Consider the following 23114-nt stretch of genomic DNA (forward strand, 5'->3'; position numbering starts at 1 on the left):
CTCAACAGGAAAAAAATATAACAATAATCTTAATTAAGTGGTCAGAAGACCTGAACACATTTTTCTGAAGAAGACACACAAATCGCCAACTGGTAGACGAAAAGTTGCCCAACATCACGAAAGCTGAGGCAAATGTAAATCAAAACTAGAGTGAGGTACAAGTCCCCCAATATCTGAGTTTGTTTTATGCCACATTGCTTTTATGAAAGACATCCATTAGTAACTGGTTTTGCTAACTGAAAGAAATTCAAGGAAAATTTTCATTCTTCATCAAAAAAGATGAAAAGTGAAAACAGCGTTCAGCATTTGTTTTGCAGTGGGCCATTATAGAGGCTGAGCAGTCAAGTAAACTGTCATATTCCAAGCCTTCCACAGCAGCCACAGCAGATAATGAACATCAACTTTTGACACTGAGGAGAGCAGAAGTAGAAAAATGTGTAGACTGTCAGTGACCTGCCTACCCTGATGGATTCGGACAACAACGTGATGTTAGTAGATGACCCTCTTCTTCTACTATGTTGCAGTCTCCTGTACCTCCCACCATGCCAATCTCTGACCACTCAGCCTAACACACTATCATCACCACGACCACCTCTCAGCCTTCCTATGTGCTTGCTGACATCCTGATTCTGGTAAGAGACTCTACATTCTACATACATTCTTTCTACTTTAGATTGGCTATGTATTTATCCTAACTTGCTGCTTTTACTATATGTTAGTGTTATTTGGGATTTTACTATATGTTAGTGTTATTTGATAGGATTTACTAGGTTATATTTGGGGTCAGGGAATGCTCAGAAGCTTTTCCAACATAAACTAATGGTAATAACTTCTTCACTTTACACCACTTTGGCTTACAAAAGCTTTCATAGGAACACTCTCCATTCAGATAGCAGAGGAAACCTGTATCACCTCACCCTTGTTAGGATGGCTATTATATTATCAGAATCAAAACATAACAAACATCGCTGAGGATGGTGAGAAACTGGAACCTTTGTACATTATTAGGGGGAATGTAAATTGGTACTGCTACTGTGGGAAACAATATAGAGATTCCTCTAAAATTAAAAACAAAACTACCATATGACCTAGCAATTCCACATCTGGGTGTATACACAAAAGAATTGAAATCAGGATCACAAGAGATTTCTTAACTCCTATGTTTTTTGAATCATTATTCACAATAGCCAACATATAGAAACAACCTGAGTGTATGTCAATGGATAAATGATAAAGAAATGTGGCATATACGTACAAAAGAATATTGTTCAGCCTTAAAAAAGAATGAAATCTGGCCATTTGTAACAACATTGTTGGACCCAGGGGAAATTATGCTAAGTGAAATAAGCCAGGCACAGAGGACAAACACTACATGATCCCACTTTTATGAAGAATCCAAAATAGTCAAACTGAAAGAAGTAGAGTGGTTACCAGAGGCTGGGGGAGGGGGAAATTAGGAGATGATGGGCCAAGTTTGCAAAGTTTCAGTGGTGCAACATGATTACATTATGGAGATTTACAGTGCAACATAGTACCTATAGTTAACAATATTGTATGGTATACTCAAAATTTGCTGAGAAGCTGGATCTTATGTTTTATGCCCTGACCAAAAAAAAAACACTAATAAAGTGAGTGAGAGGAAACTTTTGGCTGTGATGGACGTGTTTATGGCCTTGATTGTGTTGGTTTTGTGAGTGCATATGTATACCCAAATTTATCATTTTTTACATTTATTATGTACAGATTACATATGTCAATCATAGTTCAATGATTGAGGTTTTTTCTTAAAGAAAAAAAGAACACAAATAAAGCTTTTACTGTAATTCCCAGGATACCCACTAAGGAAATAATTAAAAATAAATACAGAAAAGAAAACAAAGGACAGAAACAATAAACCCAAACCTTGGTTCTTTGAAAAGGTCAAAATTCGAAAAGATTTAGCTAGACCTGACTACATAAAAACACAGAAGATTCAAATTACTGAAATCAAAAATAACATCAGGCCATTATTACAGACTTCATAGAAATATAACAGATTATAAAAGAAGACTCTGGACCAACTAATAGGATGACTTGGATGAAACAGACAAATTTCTAGAAATACATAAACCATCAACACTGACTCAGGAAGTAACAGAAAATCTGAACAGACTTATAACAAATAAAGAGATCATAACAAATACCATTTAACAAAGGAAATCCCAGGATCAGATGGCTTCACAGGTGAATTACACACACACACACACACACACACACACACACAGAAAAACTCAAACTCTTCTTCTCAAACTCTTCCAGAAAATGGAAAAGGAGGAAACATTCCTTTACTCATTCTATGAGGCCAACTTTACCCTGATATCTAAGCCACATAAAGACTTTGCAAGTAAAGAAAACTACAGACCAATATTTCTCATTAATATAGATCTAAAAAGTTATCAAAAAGTACTAACAAACTGAGTCTAGTAGCACCCTAAGAGGTTTACACACATTTATCAATGGCTTTATACAGTTCCAAGAGAGGTTCAACACATGATCGATCAATTTACTCTACCAAATTTATATAAATGTCTAGAAAAATAATTATCATCTCATTTGAGGGCAGAAAAACCATCTGACACAATGCATTTTGGTGATAAAATGCACTCAATATATTAGGAAATAAGTTAACTCCCTCAAGAAGATAAAGAGCCTTTACGAAAACCTCAGTGCTAACATTACATTCAATGTGATAGACTGAAACCTTTTCCTGTAAAATCAAGAATAAGACTAGGATGTCAACCTTTGCCACTTTTGTTCAACACCGTACTGGAAAATTTAGCTAGAAGAATTAGACAGGAAAAAGAAAGAAAATCACCTAGTTTGGAAAGAAAAACGTAAAACTTTTTTTAATTTGCAGATGTTATACACAGAAAATACTAAATAATTCACAAAAAACTATTAAGAGCTAATAAACAAAATCAGCAAAGTTGCAGGGTACAAGATCAAGAGGCAAAAATTACTTATTTGTCTATACACTAAAATGAATAACCCAAAAAGTAATTTAAAAGCCCAACTACAAGAGCATAAAAATAGAGGAATAAACTTAACCAGGAAGTGCAAGACTTACACACCGAATAATAAAAAGTATTGCTAAAAGAAACTAAAGATCTAAATAAGAGGAAAGACTTCCTGTGTTCATGCATGGAATAGAAGACTTTATACTATAAAAATGGCAATATTTCCCAAACTGATTTTCTGATTCAATGTCATCCCTATCAAAACCCCAGGGGCATAAAGTGAACCCTGATAAAAATTATGGACTTTGGGTCATAATGGTATGTCAACGTTAGTTCACCAGTTACAACAAATATAACACTATGGTGGGGGTGTGTTAACGGTAGCGTAGGCTGTGCATGTAACAGGGGATGGAGGGGATAAGACTTCCTTCTCAATTTTGTTGTGAACTTAAAATTGCTCTGAAAATTAAAGTGTGTATTTTTAAAATCCCAAAGGACATTTTTTTTGCAGAACTGGAAAAGCTCATGCTAAAATTTATATAGAAAGCAATAAACCCTGAATAGCCAAAGTGGTACCGAAAAAGAAGAACAAAGATGGAGAATTCATACTTCCTGAGACCAAAATTTATCACAAAGCTACAGTAATGAACACAATGTGGCACTGACACAAAGATAGACATGTGACCAGTGAAACAGAATTGAGTCTAGAAACAAACCCAGACCTTTATACGCAATTGATTTTCAACAAGAATGCCAAGATCATTCAATTGGAAGAGGACAGTCTTTCTAACAAATGGTGTTGGAAAACTGAATGTGCATATACAAAAAGAAAAAAAAAAGTGAGACCCCCTCTCTCCTATGATATGCAAAAAATTAACTGAAAATGGATCAAAAACATATATGCAAGGCTTAACTATAAAACACTTAAAAGAAAATGCAGTGGTAAGTCTTCTTCATTTGGCAATGAATTCTTAGATATGACACCAACAGTACAAGCAACAAAAGGAAAAGACATATTGGATGTCATCAAAATGAAAAAGTTATGCATCAGAGAACACTATCACGACACTGAAATGACAATGTACATAATGGGATGAAATAGTTGCAAATCATCTATCAAGTCTAATATCTAGAATACAGAAAGAATAATTACATACGAATGACAAAGAGATATAACCCAATACAAAACTGGCAAACACTTACATAGTCATTTTTCCAATGGTAAACAAATGGCTAACAAGAACATGAAAAGAAGCTCAATGTCAACAGTCATCAGGAAAATGCACACCAAAAATACAAAGCAATAACCCTTCACACCACTAGGATGGCAGTTTTAAAAACCCAGAAAATAAAAACTGTTGCTGAGGATTTAGAGTGTGTTGGATGCTTGTACATTGCATGGGAATATACAACAGTGTATCCCTTACGGAAAACAGCTTGGCTGTTTATCAGTAAGTTAAGCCTCATATTACCATATGACCCAGCCATTTTACTCCTACGTATATACGCAAAAGAACTGAAAACAGATATTCAAACAAAACCTTGTGAGTGTTCACAGCAGCACTATGATATGTTTATGACATTAAACATTGGCACCTAATAGTTGTATTAAATTTGAAGAGCTGTTTTGACATCATTGAGCCTCACAGGGGCCCAAAGCCTAGCACGAGTTTCCCTCCTCTTGCCAGATATGACCACCACCCAGCATGAAAGCCTCCCCACCTGGTTAGTTTCCTTATCAGCCAGACAAGTCCCTGCCATTGGCTCAACCTAACGGATTTCACCTCGTGGACAGCCCATGAAATTATTGAGATAGGCTAATCACATCCTCCTGCAGGAATCAAATGTCATTAGACACTACAGAACCTGCCCTCCAAGCCCTGCTGGTTCACAATGGTCCTGAGTGCAATCCCCGTGTGGCCCTGCATGACATGTGGCGTCCTCATTTGGCTGTGAGTAGATGTGACTAACAAACTGTTGCAGATCTCATCTGTCTAGTGTCATGCGTTGTGTGTTTGGCCGTCTAGTACTCTTTCACCAATGGGGTGAAAAGAAATTGATCAGAACCATATAGTAGATAATGATATTTGATGTTAGTTGTATTAGTATGGAAATAACCTTGTAGTTATGTGGGAGAATGTCTTATCTGTGTGTGTGTGTGTGTGTGTGTGTGTGTAAATGCGTATTATAAACACAAAAATAAGGAAAAGATGTAACAAAATATTAACATTCACTGAACATTGGTGAAGTGTATATAGGTGTTCATTTATTGTATAATCACCCATCTTAAAATATGGAAATTTTCAAATAAAAAGTTGGTGTGGGATAAATAACTGAGCCTGTTATTTATCTCTCTCCAATCTGTGAGACAGCACCCTCTCTCACAATGAAAGACTGATCTTCAAATCTAAGTCATAAAGTCTTTAATAAAGGTCAAGATTAACATGCCAAGATACGAAGCCAGTCACTTTTTTTTGTTGTTTTATTAGCAGTTTATTCATGGAGGATACAATGCCAAGACATCAGATTTTAGTGGGAACCCCAGTGAGCCCCGAGTTATTTGCTCAGTGTCTGAGGATAACATCATGCACTTATGGCAAATGGTGAGCTAAAACTTTATTTTCCTGAATGATGATTTTGGAAAGAAAAAGTTTGGTAGCGGTATATATGATGTAGTAAAAAATATTTCAAGTATTTAGATGCAATTATAGAAAGGAAACAGTTTAAAAGAATATTTTTTGTTTCAACAATACAACTTTTAGTTCAATTTTATATTTTATTATTTTTATCACAGAAGGTGGTGAAGAAATCTCCATACAAATCTATATAAAAATGCAAACGTAGATGTAGCTTCTGCTCCTATTTGTAGTATTATTACAGTGTTTCTCAACTAATGTCTGTGTCATAGGCAGGAAGGATACTACAGGAAGATATCATGACATTCAAATGACAACAAGTTGTCTAATGAAGAGCACTAAGTATGTGACATTTCTAAGGAGTTTAGTTGATAGCCAACCCTTTCAGGGCTATAAATTCCTCTAACTGATGCTTGAAAATGCCTTGGGGAAACTTTTTATGAATAATTGAAACAAAAGCAGTGCGTATGTGACTGGGTATACATGTATGGAAGTACACTTGCAACTAAGTTTTGAAAATATTGACCTGCTTTTCTCATTGAAATGTTACAGTATGGGGAGAAAAAAACACAAAAATGAAACTCGTGAATATATTCCCCCCAAACCCTTAAAAGTCCACATTTCCCAATGCTGAAACACAGTGATGAATAAAGCAAAAAAAATCTACTAATACAGAATTAACTGCTTTACTTGGTCTAGGAAAAACCACTCATCTGGTTAAAACCTCAAGAAAAGTTACTCATAAATTTAACTGATTTATCTCTAGGGTGAAAATACATAACATGATGAAGAGCTAGACATCAGAGCACTGGAACTGGGGAGTAGAGGATCTTAAAGCCAAAGCACAAGAGACGGTTTCTCGTTGATTGAAATGGCTTTGTTCATTTAAATTCTCATTGGAGATTTGGGGACTACTTTTATACATTCAAAATACCCTCCATTAAATGAAACATTACATGCAAGCTTCATGTAGAAAGTGCCAAAAGGTAGCGAATACTATAGAGGGATGATGACATAGCATTACTTATCCTTTGATTCTGGTACTTTCAAATGAGCTATTATATATCTTACAACAATTTAGCTGTGAAGAAATTTCCTCACAAAAGCCTTCATGTCTGTCTTAAAATACAAGTAGCAGGGTACTGCCTATGAGCCAACCATTTCATGTCCATATTTTCTTACACTTCTTTCTCCCAAATATGCAAGATGACTTTTATACTTCTTTCGAGCGGTGCTTGATTGGTTTTGCAGAAATAGATTTTAAATACATTTTATACATTTAAAAAAAATAGTAACTGGATGTGTGCATGTCCCACAACTTCAATGAAAATTAGAACATCCTTATTGTTTTTGTTTCCAAATCCTAATTGCCTCATTTCATCAGTAAGGAAAATGATAGGTATGCAAGGGAGTACACATTGAGAATTTTATGTTTCTAAAGAATATGATGATGAAAGTGTCTCCTAATCCAAAGACGGGAATGGAGGAGTAAGGTGTCTGTATTCAGAGGTTGCCAGACAGTAAACCTAGAATTGCTTCAAACTACATTTTGACCTCTATCTTTTTTCTTTTGAGGTGAAATTCACATAAAATTAAGATTTTAAAGTATTCAACTCAGTGGAATTTAGTACATTCACAACCTTGTATAAATACTACCTCTATCTAGTTCCAACACATTTTTATCACCACAAAAGCAAACTCTGTGCCTATAAAGTAGGCTCTCCCAATTTCATCTTCTCACAGACCCTGGCAAACAACAATCTACCTTATGCCTCCATGATCTATTCTGGATATTTGTTTTTTAAAATGTTGATTTTATTATTGTTCAGGTATTGGCTCAGGCCAAAAAGTTAGGAAACAAGTGCCATTGAAAAGGTGGTCTATCATACTCACAGATCCCCAAAGGGGTACACCATTGGTGGGGGGGTCAGTGGTCGGGGGGAACAGAGTGAAGCACCAGCATCAGAGGGCAGGAGGGGAAAATGTAGGCAGGAGCCTTTGTTTGTGTGTAAAGGTGCAGGTGAAAAAGAGTGTAAACAGATTGAAGTTTGCCTAATTTGAATAACTTCAGTGGGCTATTGGGCACAGGGGCTGCTCCTAGTTGCCTGGCATCTGACCCTAACGTATTTAGGGCAGGGGGCATAGTGGCACACCATGGGAAGCAGTTGGGAAAGGAGGGTCTGGATTTGTTGGTGTATACATTAACGGATGAAAGTGTGCTCAAGGGTGAGTTGTCTCAACCTCTTTTAAGAATTAGCTAGCCCTCACAGGCGCAGTCCCTCCAGTACTAGCAACCTCAGTAGTCAAAGCGTCAAAAATACAAAAGGACATGCTTTATGCTACTAGATGTAACTGGAGTCACGTGATCTTTTACATCTGGCTTCTTTGACTTAGTGTAATGTTTTAGTGTAACACTTTTGAGGCTCATCTATGTTATGCCAGATATCAGTACTTTATTCTTCTTATGGCTGGAATAACATAACATTGTATGAGCATATCAGAATTTGTTTGTCCACTTATCCATTGAAATTAGTTGTTTCCTTTTGGCTATTCTGAATAGTGCTATGAACATGTGTGTGCATGTATAGGTACCATTCTCAATTCTCTTGAGTATAGAGTTGAACTGCTCTGCATATAATCCTGTTCACCTTTTTAAGAAACAAACTCTTTCCCACAGCAGCTGCACCATTTTACATTCCACTAAGCAAATTACAAGGGTTCCAGTTTCTCCACATTCTAGCCTTATTATTTTGGCTAGTGTTATTTTTTATGGCCTAGTGGATATCAAGTCGTAACAGGATTTTGATTCCCATTTCCCTAATGACTACTAATGTTGAGCTTCATTTCATGAGCTATTACCTAGCTTCTTTGGATAAATGTCTATTCAAGTTCTTTTCCAAATTGTTAGTTGTTAATTGTTAGTTGTCTTTTTCTTGTTGAGTTGTAAGAGTTCTTTGTATATTCTGATAGTATATTCTTATCAGATAAATGATTCAGAAATATTTTCTTCCATTTTGTAGATTACCTTTTCCCTTTTCAGGTAACGTTCTTTGATGGAAACCGTTTTTAAGTTTGGTTGTTTCAGCAGAGGGACTGATACTTGGCGTTTTCCTAATGCCATTTTCCTTCATGTTTCTCATCACTTCTATCTTTTAGCACTCAAACAAACACTAGTTTTCTCCCAGGTTGCTCAACTACGAAAAAAACACTTGCTTAGCTGTGTATACAGGATCAGATGAACTTAACTTTTGCTTATCGACTACTAATTCAATAAAAATTAGACACTGAGATTCTATACACTATGCAAGCATCCCTTACAGGTTAGCTAGGACTAGAGAAATTCATAGTCTTTGTAATTTTCTAAAGCTTTACCAGAAGTTTCACTGTAAAAACCTGCTAGAATCACTGACTTTTAAGGAAACAAAGAGAAAGTGCTAACAGAGCTCTGGCTGAATAAGATGACTTTTGAAAACCAATCAAGAGTGGTGAGGTCTCCTCCACTCCCTGCTTATTTAAGTAATATAACAATTAACTACATTTTAAGACCTGAGAAATAAGCTACTTACAATTACATTTGAACTTGTTACCATACAATTAAAGTCACATTAAGTTTAAAGAATACACACAGGCTGTTAAATTGATCATTATGTATTTACTCAACCTTAACAGAGTACATAAAATAAGATTCACATTAGTGACAAATCCCTACAAAATGTCTTTGGAAAGCAAAATAAGACTCTGCCTCATCAATTTCGTATCTTCATGAAAGATGTCAGTTGTAAAAATAAAGCAATGTAATTAGCACTGCATCCTTTTTTCAGTTATTTTCATTTACAGTTTGGAAGAGGTAGATATTTCTGCAACACCTGAGAAATAACCAGGTGTAAAAAGACAGTCTCCTGTGTAACTAAACAAATATTGGTTTCATAACCACAAAATGTATTACTACACATCTGAAGATAATATGGCATGTTATTCTAGATCCATGTTTTTTCTGTACCTTGGAATCCAGAGTCACTGTAGCTTTTACAACTCCAAAGCTTCCACAAAGTGGTGCAACAAACACGGTTTAACTGATTCTAACTTTTAAACTTTTCCAGAGCCAGATAACAGTGTTTTCAAACAAGAGGTGACAAAGGGGCCAAGAGCAAACATTTAAGACTTGCTTAACTCAAAAATTGTAATGTGAAAGCAGCCCTTGCCAATACAAAGACAGTTTGCCAACTCCTGTTCTAGAATATAGTAGATATTGGGCATGCTACAGAGGCATTTAGAAGGGAACCCTTTTCAGAGGGTCCTTTTTTATTCCCACTTGGGTAACCAGAGGAAAAGCTCTAAAAGGAAACCAAATACTTCCCCAACAGAACCCAGATCCTTTTTTAATATCTTATACTACTTCACAGAATGTGAACTACACCCAAAACAGCAGACCAAACACTGTCCCCCACACTGCTTTTAGATTTACCTTCCACACAAAACAAGTGGCAGAGAGAAGTGTGGTGGCTCACAACTACCTTCATGAAACAGTTAGAGCTTACACGGACAGGGTTCTGGTGAAATCTGATTATCAGTACTCCATGATGGAATACTTTCAGGTAAACTATATTTTTGATATATATCTTCATTTCCCTTCAAAGAAGTGGGTCCACTATTTCAGTTAGTAGCTGAAGGAGATACTTTCAAAAAGCTGTTGGAGAGGTTGGTTTGGTTTTGCTAATTTTGGCAGAGTAATTAAATTTGTCAAATTTCATGCAGATTTATTTTCCTTCACTGTCTGGTCCCTTGATTATTATGGTTAGTGGTGAAAATTTCTAAGTACCTCACACTCCAGGTACTTTTTCCTATTTTCAATTTTCATCCCATTTTAGATCATAAACGTGACAGAAACATATAATTAAAACTATTTCGCTTTTAGATATTAAAATAAAAAATTAAGGAATGAAATTACAAAGTTCAGATATTTCTCCATTCTAAATACAGATATCTGGATACTGAATTTTTCTTTAAACATCTGTTCTCCAAAACTAAAACAGTACAACTATGTTTAATCACATAAGTATTAAGGCTGTTTTTTACTGACTTGCCTGCATATTCTACTTTCTTTATAAATGACATCTTCATATACATAGTCTGCCACAGCTTTAAAGGAGTCCAGACTTACACTCATCACAATCTGACAAGTGACAAAAATATTACCAAAGAACAAATCTGAATCATATATGCTATGCTTGTTTCATGTCCCACACTCAAGTTTTACTCCGACCTGGCATCTAAAAGAGCAGCTAGACAAAACTAATCATCTTTATATTTTCTCCTTTTTATATTAATGGACTAGAGAGTTTAAGTTAGTATTAGTTTTCACATAGGGGAACCATGATCAGAACAAGCCTCAATTTAATTATGATAATTATATGTAAAGGGCAGGGACAAGGCAACAAACACACAGACAGACTGAAGGCAAGGAACACATGCATTCCAATGAATGAAAAATAAGGCAGATGTGCAATACAGCTGTGGAAAACGTACACATTAAAACAGAGCAAATCTGCTGAGCAGCCTCCTGCACCACGCAGTCTAATAGTTCTGAGAAAATACAGACGTAGGAAAAAAAAAGAAAGAAAGAAAGAAAATTTGCATCACAAAACCAACAGTAACTACTACAGAAAAGTTAAACCAATAGTCACTACTACAGAAAAGTTATATACAAAATCTCTCTCTCAATACTTCGTCTTAGTCAAGCGAATCAAAGCCCGGAAGAGATTATATGGAAAGGGTCTCTTGAGCTGCCTTTTATTTCATTCGCTGCCTTGAGCTGAGCCTCCAGAGAGAATCCTGGAGCTTGTTTGGAGGAAGGGTTCAACCTTTTCTGAGAATGAAGAGCAGTGCAGGGCTGTATCCCAGGTGTTGCTAAATATACCCCTGCTGCTTTTACAGAGACCTGCTCTTTCAGGACTTCCATCTTCTCACTGAGCTCATTTCTTTCCATTTGAAGAGCACTACACAGCTTCTCTAACCGTTCCAGTTTTATTTGAAAGGCCTTGTACTCTTTATCGCGGACGGTTTTCTAAAACAAAACAAACCAACACAGAATTGATTTAACTTTTGTACATGTAAATGCAAATTAAGTCACTGTACACAAAATTAAGTAACTTGAGCCATACGGCAAACTTATCAGCTCTTTAACCTCACCATGTATTGATATTTAAAATATTCACAACTATCCCGGAGCAACGCAAAATATTACACTCTTTGTTGTATTTCTCTAAAGTAATTAAAATCTACGTTTTGACTTTAAGTATTGACTTACTGAAGTATTAAGGAAATTGAGGATCCTCATTAAAACGTTCGAAATAAGAATACATTAATGTCCTTATGTCTACCTCATTTTTTCTTTCCTTGCACCACTTTTGAACCCTAACATTTTCTCTTGTAAGATGTTATAATCTAGTCCTATCAACTTTATCAAAGAGAGGAATTTAGAATTGTAAATGGACTACAATTCAGTGTTACATACAGAAACCTGACAAAAACTACTTTGCTGTCTTTTGGAATAGAGCAAGTTGAGGTAAAAAAGCAATTACAACTTTGTAATTGGTTTCTCCATAGGAAATCTGAATAAAGCTGTCTTTTCTGAAGAGCAGGGACTCTCAAATTGTGGCCCTTGAACCAGTAATATCTGCATTACCCGAATACTTGTTAGAAATGCAAATTCTTGGCCACACCTCAGATCTAATGAATCAAAAACTTATGGGGGAAGCAGCATACAGGTTTAACAAGACTTAGTCTGCATAAACCATAGTTTGCTACAGAAGAAAGCAAAACCTAGGTACTCTATAGCTGCCTACAATACAAACTTGAACTAATTAGTTGGGGAAAGAAATTTAAATACCTCACTCAACACCACCTAACTCACTGCAGGAAGGAGTCCACATAGTCAAACCTGCAGTTACTTGGCAAACCTCTAGAAGTTCTGCCCTGCCTTAACAATGAGATAAATGAACATTCACTATTCAGCCATGTAAAACCTGCTCACCTCTTCGGCCATTTGCAGAAGTACTTTATTATTATTTTCCCATTTGGTACGCCATATTATCATTTCTTTTTCCAGTTTTTTAATTTTCTTGGTCATCTGTCAATCAATAAAATTGCAAATTTAAATTCTAAGTTGTATTCCCTGACCTACCACAAAAACATTTTATAACGTGCCCCAGCTCCTTCATACTGCACTTCCCTCAACCAGTGATAGTTACATCTGTCTTTACAAAAGTAGCTGCCCCTGTCTGTTTTTAGCAGAGCTAACAGATGTTCCCATGGTGGCAGCAGCAGGAACCAAAGTGGGGAGTTTCATATTATGAGAAAACAAACCTGATCTCCTCAAATTTCAGAGAAAGCAGCACATGGCAACTTCAGATACCACACTGAATTCTCTCACTTAAGACTGAAGTGCAATTCAATACAGCTGGGGGAAGCAAGAGATAAGACTTCCTCCTCTAGTAGTATGGAAAAATGTCTATGTTCTTGAATTTTCCATACAGGTAGTACATTAAACTAATTCACCAGATTTTTGAAGGACAGAGATTCTCAGGCCACAAACAGATTAAGACTCTAAAACCACATTAGTATCAGAATTAGAGGCAGGATAATTTACGTAAGGGACCAGGAAAACAACATTAAAATTATTAAATCCTTAGCATTAATCACCCTCACAACTCACAACATGATTTAATTTCAGATTCTGTCAAGATAAAATGGGTCCAAAAGTAAGGGGAATGTTCTTAAACCAAAGCCACAAGATCCTATTTTTCAGAAATGCAGAGTAAGCTTCAGCTATGCCTGTCTATCACCCACATTTCCAATATTGTTGGTCTGCACATCAGCTCTGTTCCAAGTAAAGATACTGAGGCCAGCACTGTTAAAGGAAAGAAGGATAAGACAGAGTCAATGCTCTGTGCATGGGTAAATTACCCACAAAAGTACCACAAGGCAGAGTGCAAGAAAGGCCATTGGAAGAGGTCATGGAAGATCTGGGTTGAGTGCCGACCAACAGTGATCTCTACAGCCAATAGCAGAGATGACCGTGTTCCGGTCCAGATAAACAGGAAACTTGGGATCCCTGTCCTAAACTGTTCCAGGACAACAGCACCCATATGCTAGAGTCCAGTTAATACTTTCACTATGCATAACAGTCCCCCTTGATTGCAGGCTCAGCTGAGAGCACTGGAAGGCAGAAATTACCTGCTGATGACAAGATTCTCCACATTACTGGGTCTAAAATGACCTGAAGGTGGTAACTGGAGCACTTAACATGGCCAAGCACTGTTTGAATTATGGCAAATACTTCCATTATTCTCATTTTGTGTGTGTGTATGTGTGTGTGAGGAAGATTCTACCAAGCTGACATCCTCCTCCTTTTTTTCACTTGAGGAAGATTAGCCCTGAGCTAACATCTGTGCCAATCTTCCTCTGCTTTGTATGTGGGATGCCTCCACAGCATGTAGTAGCTCTGCATCAGGATTCGAAACCACAAACCCCAGGCTGCCCAAGCAGAGTGAGTGGAACTTTAACCACTCAGCAATGGGGCCAGTCCCTTTGTTACTCTCATTTTTAAGGATGAAGGCACAGAGAGGTTAAACAACTTGTCCATGATCTACAGTCAGTGATGTAAGGATTATCAATCCAAGAAATCTGAGTAACAACTAAGTGCTCTTAACCACCATGTCACATGTTAATATTAACTATGACTAATATCTACTGAATGCTTACAAAACGCCAAGTCCTACTGTTACTTATGTTCTGAAGACTACCATTTTTTAAATCCCTATTTATTTGATTATTTAATTTTACTTTAGTTTTCACTTTACACTTTATTTTATTTCAGTTTTTTGTGAGGAAGATTGTCGCTGACCTACATCTGTGCCAATCTTCCTCCATGTTGTATATGGGACACCATCAGGCCATGGCGTGATGAGCCACCTGTTAGGTCCACACCCAGGATTTGAACCTGCAAAACCAGGCTGCCAAAGTGGAGCGCACAAACTTAACCACTACACTAAGCTTTAAATCCCAATTTTAAAGGGAAAAGGCTAAGCTAAATAGCTTGCTCCAAAGAAGTCACACAATGCAAATAACAGATCTCAGTTCCAGAGTCTGTGCTCCAAACCAGGATGTTAAAAGAGGGAGACAACTATACTCTTTAAAATCACCATTTAGCCCACATTCTAAACTAGAATAACCCAAAACATGTTCTACATGGAAGCGTAACTAGCTTTGAAATTTCATAAGCATGTCCCTCTATACTGTAGGAATAAAGAGCAAATTTAAAAGAGTAAAAATATTTTAGGCATTAGCTAGATGCCCAGAAAGAATCTATTCCAACCAAAATATATTGTTACTTTGCTTGGCCTGGATTTTTAAAAAATTAATTTACCCAATATGAGAAAGAAGTGGAAAGTGATTGTCTAGCAACAGATCATCTCTCTTTAATAATGACAGAATTTTGAAACTACAAGATCATTAGCAACTTGAGGTAATTTCAGGGCAAAATGCCTGAATAAGTCAGTGGAAGATCAGAGAAAGTAAAGATCAATGTAAACTCATTCAAATAGTAATTATGCTTAAAGTAACCTCACATAAACGCAGTGGTAATATTCTACTAAACAAATGTCAGTACCTTTTCCATTTCCTGCCTGAAAGTTGTAAAGAGATCATTGCTTTTTGCCATGGTAGTCTGGAATTCTTCAAACTTATCCATATAAAGAGAAAGCTATAAAAAAAAGTACCAAATATTCTGAGGTCCAGATCAGTGATTTAAAATCCCAAAGACTTTTAAAAGAACATAATCTCGTTTAACATTAGTTACTTGCTCTAAGTGATAAAAATAAGAACAGATGCATACCAAATCCCTGGACAGACACAGATGGCTGATATTCTTATAATGAATTCTGAAATGCACTGAAACTGCAAATTTTGTTAGTTTAATGTGAGTGTAAACGACTGAAGTCTAGAAACATTTGCTAGCTCCAGCCTATCAACTCTATTAAAAACTAAGGTATAGTGGTATAGCTATAAATTTCACATAACTAGAACGCTTTAAGCACCACCCCCTCTCTTTACATTTACAAACTTGTTCTTGGAAAAAGATCATTCTTTTAGAATACCACCTGCAAAGCCTTGATATCAAGGCTAGCTCTTTCCTTAATGTAAGCAGGAAAATGAAACAAGCCAAAGAATGGTTTGGTTGGAGGAGAAAGAATTTAGTGGGAGTATAGTTGAGGGAAAGAAAAGCTAAAAGAGGTAGAAGCATGAATTTTTCTTTTAACCCCCACCCTCAGAGTTTTTATTCTAGCTGGGAAAATAATGCAGACTGGGAAGCCCACATTCTGGCCTACAGTGGGTAGTTCATAAGTGGCAACCATCCTCATATCTGGCTTACAAATATGGGTCAAGACACATGAACACAACTAGGAAGCCATCAACAAATGCTGGAAACTTTGTAGGAAAGGCACAGAATGAGATCAACTCTTAGGAAACACGCAGTTTCCTAAGCCGCTGTTAGGGAGCAGGAAATGGAAAAGGTGACAGCAAAGGAAACAAAGCAATGATTCAAGAAGAAGACTCAGAGTGATGGAGATCACAGACAACAGAAACTGCACTGAAACTGCGCAACAGAAGAACAGAATTATAGCTGGCCTATGAGCTTGGTAGAAAAATCCTCTGGTGATTTATGCCTATGAAATTATCAACCACTCTCACACCTTAAAGAACATCCTCCAAAGCCATATACTGAGTTTTTATTCCTTCCACACTTTTTCCTCTCCATTTATATGGACAACTGAGTGTACAGAGCCAATAAGTAAGGGGTTTAAGTTTTCTAGAATATTGCTAATAGGATCATAACTTACGGTGTAAAGATCAAAAGACTTCTGGTATTTGATTCCTCTTAAATTTTCACTGTAAGTTAGGGCTGCTTTATGTAATATCACAACACTATAAAATGTTTACAAAGATGAACAGTATTCATAAGCATTGCTCATGATGAAAGTCTTAATGTATCAGTGTATTTTGGAACTAATTAAGAGAGTCTTTACATTATATAATAAAGTTTTAAAACAGGTACTACTCTTTTTCAACAGAATGTAATCTAGTTAACTAAAAGAGAATAAATTATACATATAAATACCTAATAGCTCCTATCTGTAAAAGCTGGGTAGGTACTAGTAAACTTTCAGAGATGAGAAGTACAATCTTCCCTGTATCTTTTCTTTAAGTGAGGATGGAGCATCTGCTTCCTTTATTCCACACAAAGCAAGCAAGTAAAGAGACTGAAACAGGACAACATGAGAGGCCTAACTGAAAAGTAGGGAGAACCCCAATTGTTTAAAAAAAAAAACAAAAAAACACTACACACACATACCCCCCCTTACGTGGAAGTGGACCCTGTGAGCATATTAAGTTTTTTAAACTACATACCAGACAAAATATTTTCTGCCTGTTTTATACTCCTCACACAACAAAATTCAAAAGCTACTGGAGAAAATGCGTAGGATAGTAGAAACGGGACGCTGAAGACAGGCTGACCAGCCATCCCGATTTGCCTGAGACTGAGAGTTTTCTCAGGATATAGGACTCACAGTGCTAAAATCAAGAAAAGTCCTAGTTAAATCTTGATGAGCTGGTCACCCTAAATAAAGATGAAAATTCCAACAGGACAAGGGATCTATTCTCCGGTCCTCACTGGCTCTAGCTGGGAACAAGGAAACTCACAAATTCTACTATCCTCTGTTGTCCAGTTACCTGATGTTTTAACTGTACTTCTTGCTGTTTCATTTCTTCATATTTCTGCCTTGATCCTGTTGCTTCTTCTAATAACTAGAAAACAGAAACATTCTGGCAAAACACTAATAGTAATTACACACGTAGCTAAAATGTCCTATCAGCAGATACTCAGGCTTAGCCATTCCTTTCATTATTTTATCAAGAATCACAGGTCAACTGGTGACACATCCTATTACTTTATTACCAATTACCTCTATCTTTGATTACTACTGCTTGTTGACTCAGGAATAATCTTTAAACTGCGTAAGGAGAAAAAGTACCCTACAAGCATGAGAAGGTTTATAAAACTCAGGGTTAAATTGTTATATTTTAGGCAAAAATAATTAGATGTCCACACTCAGAAGCAAAAACATGGCTAGGAATCTTGACATTATCTGGCTAGTTTAGAAAGACCCTCTATTCCATTAGAGGCAAGATGGGGCAGCTAGAAAGGGTATGCAGCAAAGCAATGAAAACAGAAATGAAGTTTCTGACTACTTTTTTAAAAGTTGGGAAGACATGTGTCTAGTTAATCTACCTGGGTTTTTAAGAAAATTATACAGTGGAGTGGCATAGCAGTCAGTTGCAAAATTTAGTCCTTGTATTTCTGAAGGGAAATGTCACATAGCCCAAAAAAGCCTTAAAAGATTCTTAAACCAACAAGAAAGTATACACATGTAAGATATGTGTGTGTGTGTACATATGTATGGAGACATACACACAATTTATACTCCAAGTTTGAAACGGCAACTGTTTCTTCAACAGTGTACTGGATACCATCACTGGGTTACACTGAAGGTCCATGCTGTAAAAATGCATCTCTTTCAAGCCCAGACTTCCACTTGTTTGGTCTAAGTTGTTCACAACATGAGGAACACTCAGGAACTGAATATTCCATACTACACTTACCTCAGGGCCTAGGCTACTCGAACAAAATACTGGATGGAATAGTTCTCTTTACTACAATCACTTCTCACTTTATTAATTTAAGTATGTATAGTTTAATTTGCATGTATTCCACATAAGATTTCACTATGTTCACAATTATCAACAGGCAAATCATCTGAGCACATACTAAGGCAACAATGCTGCATGATTAGGAAACAGAGAATTCTGTTAAATTTTATCAAAAAGTTATACCAGAATAGTTCAACAGTTCATCTATTTTCAAGTAACTTATTTAGGAAAAATGTAACAGAATGGAGGAGATCCACATTTGGTAAACTTGGTGTGAAACTTAATTGACCCCAGCTCTCAAGAACTGCCACCATTTTTGAACCTGGTGATCATCACCTAAAAATCAAGATAATATTATACACATGGAAAAATCAATTGTGTACGGGTCTTTCAGTAACTTGGTCTAATGCTTCTAGTATATTTTTGTACGAAAATTTCACCAGAAATAAAAAGCTGACTGTATTCTAACACTTCTCAATCTAGAGAGGTGAAAAAGCAAATTGCATGCCCCAGATCTATGTAAATGTTGAATGAGTTTAAACGTTCTAAATGGCTTTGATTACAATTTTGGCAATGATTTTTTTTTTTAAGAAACAGAACTTACACTCTCTCTCTCTCTTTGATGTTTTCCATCGGCTTCCTTTATGAGCTGTGCTGTTTGCTGAAGCTTGGCACCAACAAGCTGTTGCTGCAGTTCCTTATGTTTGAACAATTTATCGATATGCTACAGGAAAAATGAGAATTCTTCCATCACTTACTGAAAAAAGGTACACATTGGTGAGAAGTAACACAAGTTGCAATAACTTGCTTCCCTGTTCTTCCTGCTAATACTTTTGTAGCTAATAACACGGGGTCTTTCTGTCCATATGTTTGCAGAAGTATCTATTTACATCACCTTACAAGCCATCCCTGCACCTGCAGGAATGATCCCTTCTGCCTGCTACCCGACACCTGCCCTTGTTGGAGGCGGCTATCCCCACCAAGGCTTTGTATGTCCTGCTTCTGCTCTACATTGAAAATTAGGCTCCAACCATCAAGAAAAGATTGGGACTGGCCCAGTGGTGCAGTGGTTAAGTTCCCACACTCCGCTTCGGTGGCCCGGGGTTTGCCGGTTCAGATCGCGGGTGCGGACCTATGCACCGCTTGTCAAGCCATGCTGTGGCAGGTGTCCCACATATAAAGTAGAGGAAGACGGGCACAGATGTTAGCACAGGGCCAGTCTTCCTCAGCAAAAAGAGGAGTAGGATTGGTGGTAGATGTTAGCTCAGGGCTAATCTTCCTAAAAACAGAAAAAAAGAAAGAGAAAAAGGAAAGATGGGCAAGGAAAGCAAAGTACTAAACTCCTTCATCATACTCATAACTCTTGGACATTTTTCTCCTCATTAAGTTACCCAAGTTTCTTAGTGTAGGTATAGCAACATGACATAATGGTAGGAATCCTGGCTCAGTGGATGGCCTTGGACAAATTCTGCCCCTTGACGAATCTCAGTTCCCTTATCTAGAAAGGCTGCTAACCATATATACCTTGCAGAGTTATTGTAAAAATCAATACAACAGTTAGATTATTTAAGGTGCCTGGTACCTGGCACATCTGAGACACTTGGTAAGAGAAGAGATCATTAATATTCCCAAACTAAATTGGTGAGTGGTAATTAGGTATAGCAAAGTCATCAGAATATCCCTCTTAGAAAGAGAAGTAGTAACTCTTTCAGTTACAATATCCCATGTTATAGAAAGAAATGCCACGTGATAATAGGTAACCTAATAAAGTTCTGAGGAGTGTGCTGGTCTATCATTGGTTGCAAAAGGGTTTGATTATGTTAATTTCTGACCAAAAAATAAAGAAAACTCTGTAACATGTAAAACAAACATGACTTACAAGTAATATGACTTGACCAGATAATTTCCAAATCTGCCACATTAATAGCAAAGTAGACTCATTCTTAAAAAATAACAAAACTTAAAGACCTGTTTTCAGAAAATGAAGACTCGATAAGACTAAGTCTAATAAAAAGAAAATTAACTCCACAGGCCTAAAAAAGCTTCTTCAGTAAACACACTGAAAGGAGGAAAAAGAGAGAGGGAGACCTACATATTAAAAGATACTTGATACTTAACAATCAATGAAATGTACAAGTCTTGTTTGGATCTGATTCAAACAATCTTAAAACGGGGGACAGAAAGGTGAACGTTGACAAGGTATTTGATTAAACAGTTATTGATACATTTTTAGGTGTGAAGACGGCACTACTTCACAAAAAGAGTCTTGTTATTTCAAGATACCCATTCAAACAGTACTGAGTGAAATAACATGACATGTTGCATTTGCTTAAACACAGATAAAACAAGAGCTGCTGGTAACACAGGTGGATAAATGCTGAAGCTAAGTGATGTAGTCTACTTTTAAGCTGGAAACTTTCCACAGTAAGAAGTTAGAACACTGTTAAAAGATGCAAGGGAATGGTTAGAAAACCACAAAATCTTAAAAATGTTATCAAAGGCTGTATGTAAAACTATAAATGAAAACAATCTAAAATTTGGACTGAAAACTGGATAAATGGCACCACCTTTTTTTTGGTAGTGAAATACATATAAAATTTACCATTTTAACCTCTTTCAATTGGACACAATCTATTTTAATTAGCAACCTTAATGTGTTCATGTAAGGGGTCCACATATATAACAGAACAGCACTTTACTAGGCAAACCCTAATAAAGGCAGGGGATGCACCCTTTGGAAAACCCAAAGCCTTTTACCCTGAACATTTGACCTCTGAAAATAAGGTAACTTAAATAAGCAAGTTACCACCCATTGCTTTTAATCTAGATACCACATGACTTTCAGACTTGTAAAATAATTGCAGTGACTGGGTTCTGCAACCATGGGTCATTCCTGTCAACTTTTAACTTCATTCAGTGTGTGGTCACCAGGAAGATTTGGTGATGGGTTGGAAAAAAGGTTCTTTTTTCCTCCCAAAGAGTAGAGTAGGTAGAATGCAATGGCACTATACATTTACAGATTATCACAGAAGTCTGAGGTATGGGGTATTTTGGGGCCAATATTTATTTATTGTTAGGTGTTTTTGGGAAAAACAATCTGTATGCTAAAATCACAATCTTCCAGTATCACACAGAAAACAAGTAGTACTTAACGTGTCTCTCAGAAATTTACCTCATGTATCCAATCTATTGGTTCCTGGGTCATCAAGTGATGATCCCAACTAGTCCTTCATTTCATATGGTGCCTAATCTTTTCCTAATAAATGCCTGACATCTACTACGCATATTCAAAAGTTCTTAAATATTGTCCTGTGACAACAGTTTGAAATCAGTAATGAATGGTGAAAAGCCATGGTGACAGTAACACGCTCTCTAAATAAATAAAACGTCTTTACCTCCTCCCTCAGTGCATACTGTTCAATGAGCTTCTTCAGCTTCTCTCCCAGTTCGACATTTTCCTGGCGAAGTTTGGCACTGTGTAGGTCATGTTGTTCCAGCTGTGCCTGGATTTCATTTAAAGTAAACTGGAAATGTGCAGTTGCTTCTTTACGACTTTCTTCTTCCTGTCTTGCCTGCTGCATATTTTCTTCCTTATTACCCAAAATAATTTCTGTTAATAGTATAAATCTATAGATTAAATGCTCAAAAATAGATGCTGGGGGTTCATTAAATGCTACCCAAACTGGTTCTTCTGAACTACAATTCATTCTCTGGATCAATAACCAGAAAGCTCTCATTTAGAAGCAAGTAAGTTTTCCTAGGCAGACAGAGTAATCAGAGAAATGCAAAGACCCCTGTGTTGCCTGACCATGTAGATATCCATCATTCCAAAGTATAAAGTAGGGAATTAGAGTATAAAGCGTAAGCAGAGAATTTCTCCATACAGTCGTCTTCTTCCACACTATTTTCCCAACTATCCTCACTGCTTAGGCAAGACATCATCCTAGATCAGCCTGAAGAGATACATCCCATCTAGAAGCTTACTTTCTGAGTCACACCTTCCATTCCTAGAGGGCAACGGACAAATCTATTTTAAAAAGTTTACTTTTAGCTCTTGCTAGGATACAAGAGTAAAAACACCTTTACCCTAAACAATTATCAGTCCAGTCCAAATGCTGACTTGTTAATGGGTGAAAAAAATTCTACTTTTATTACATCTAAATCCATGGTTTCAAAGCAAAGAAAAACAGCCCTCACACCTGACGATGATTCATTTCATGGGTTGTCCTATATTCTAGGTCCCTGGGAGTTTGCTGTGATAGGGGTAACCAAAGAACCTGCTCAATCTAAATCATATTAGAACAGTACCTGCTTAGCTCTTGGTAATGGCACACATGTTCTCATTACAGAAGGCAGATGCTTTCTATGCTTTCTAGAGTCTCTCCTCCCTTTCCTTCTTCCCCTGTTGATAGAAATTTTGATGCGTGCGCCCCCTTCCCTTATAATAAGCCTAGGTATAAGTACTATTTTAAAGTATTCAGCACCTTAACACTGAAGAAGGCCACAGAGTAATTAAGGAAACTAGCCAATTAGCATCCCATAGCAGTGCTCTGAAACCTCCTTTTCCTTCTCAAATCCATTCTAATTCAAGTCTATTGCTACCAGTTTCTTCATTTCAGCTAAACACTTCATTACTTTTCCAGAACTAAGTACTCAACTACATTGTTGGTCAGCAGAATATTGGTCAATCTTGAACTTCCTAAGCAACAGG

The 23114-nt window shown here is 36.7% G+C and overlaps 1 protein-coding gene across 11 annotated transcripts in view; it reads right to left on the reverse strand.

Moving 5' to 3' along the window:
* The window catches only part of LOC124232369 (gamma-taxilin-like), a 153780-nt gene that overhangs the window by 101375 nt on the left and 29291 nt on the right, over window positions 1–23114 (reverse strand). For 3 of the 11 annotated variants that reach the window (XM_046649328.1, XM_046649329.1, XM_046649330.1), the window contains 6 exons: window positions 21799–21993; window positions 19008–19127; window positions 17426–17500; window positions 15303–15395; window positions 12666–12761; window positions 9204–11696 (listed from right to left, as the gene is read on the reverse strand). In XM_046649328.1, coding sequence (XP_046505284.1) covers window positions 11376–11696; window positions 12666–12761; window positions 15303–15395; window positions 17426–17500; window positions 19008–19127; window positions 21799–21993 — 900 coding nt within the window. In that variant the 3' untranslated portion in view covers window positions 9204–11375. Of the gene's footprint in view, window positions 1–9202; window positions 11697–12665; window positions 12762–15302; window positions 15396–17425; window positions 17501–19007; window positions 19128–21798; window positions 21994–23114 lie in introns of those variants that run through there. The other 8 variants (XM_046649332.1, XM_046649331.1, XM_046649327.1 and 5 more) reach the window with 7 other exon arrangements.

The sequence above is a fragment of the Equus quagga genome, unplaced genomic scaffold, assembly GCF_021613505.1.
Source record: "Equus quagga isolate Etosha38 unplaced genomic scaffold, UCLA_HA_Equagga_1.0 HiC_scaffold_51_RagTag, whole genome shotgun sequence".
Taxonomy (NCBI): domain Eukaryota; kingdom Metazoa; phylum Chordata; class Mammalia; order Perissodactyla; family Equidae; genus Equus; species Equus quagga.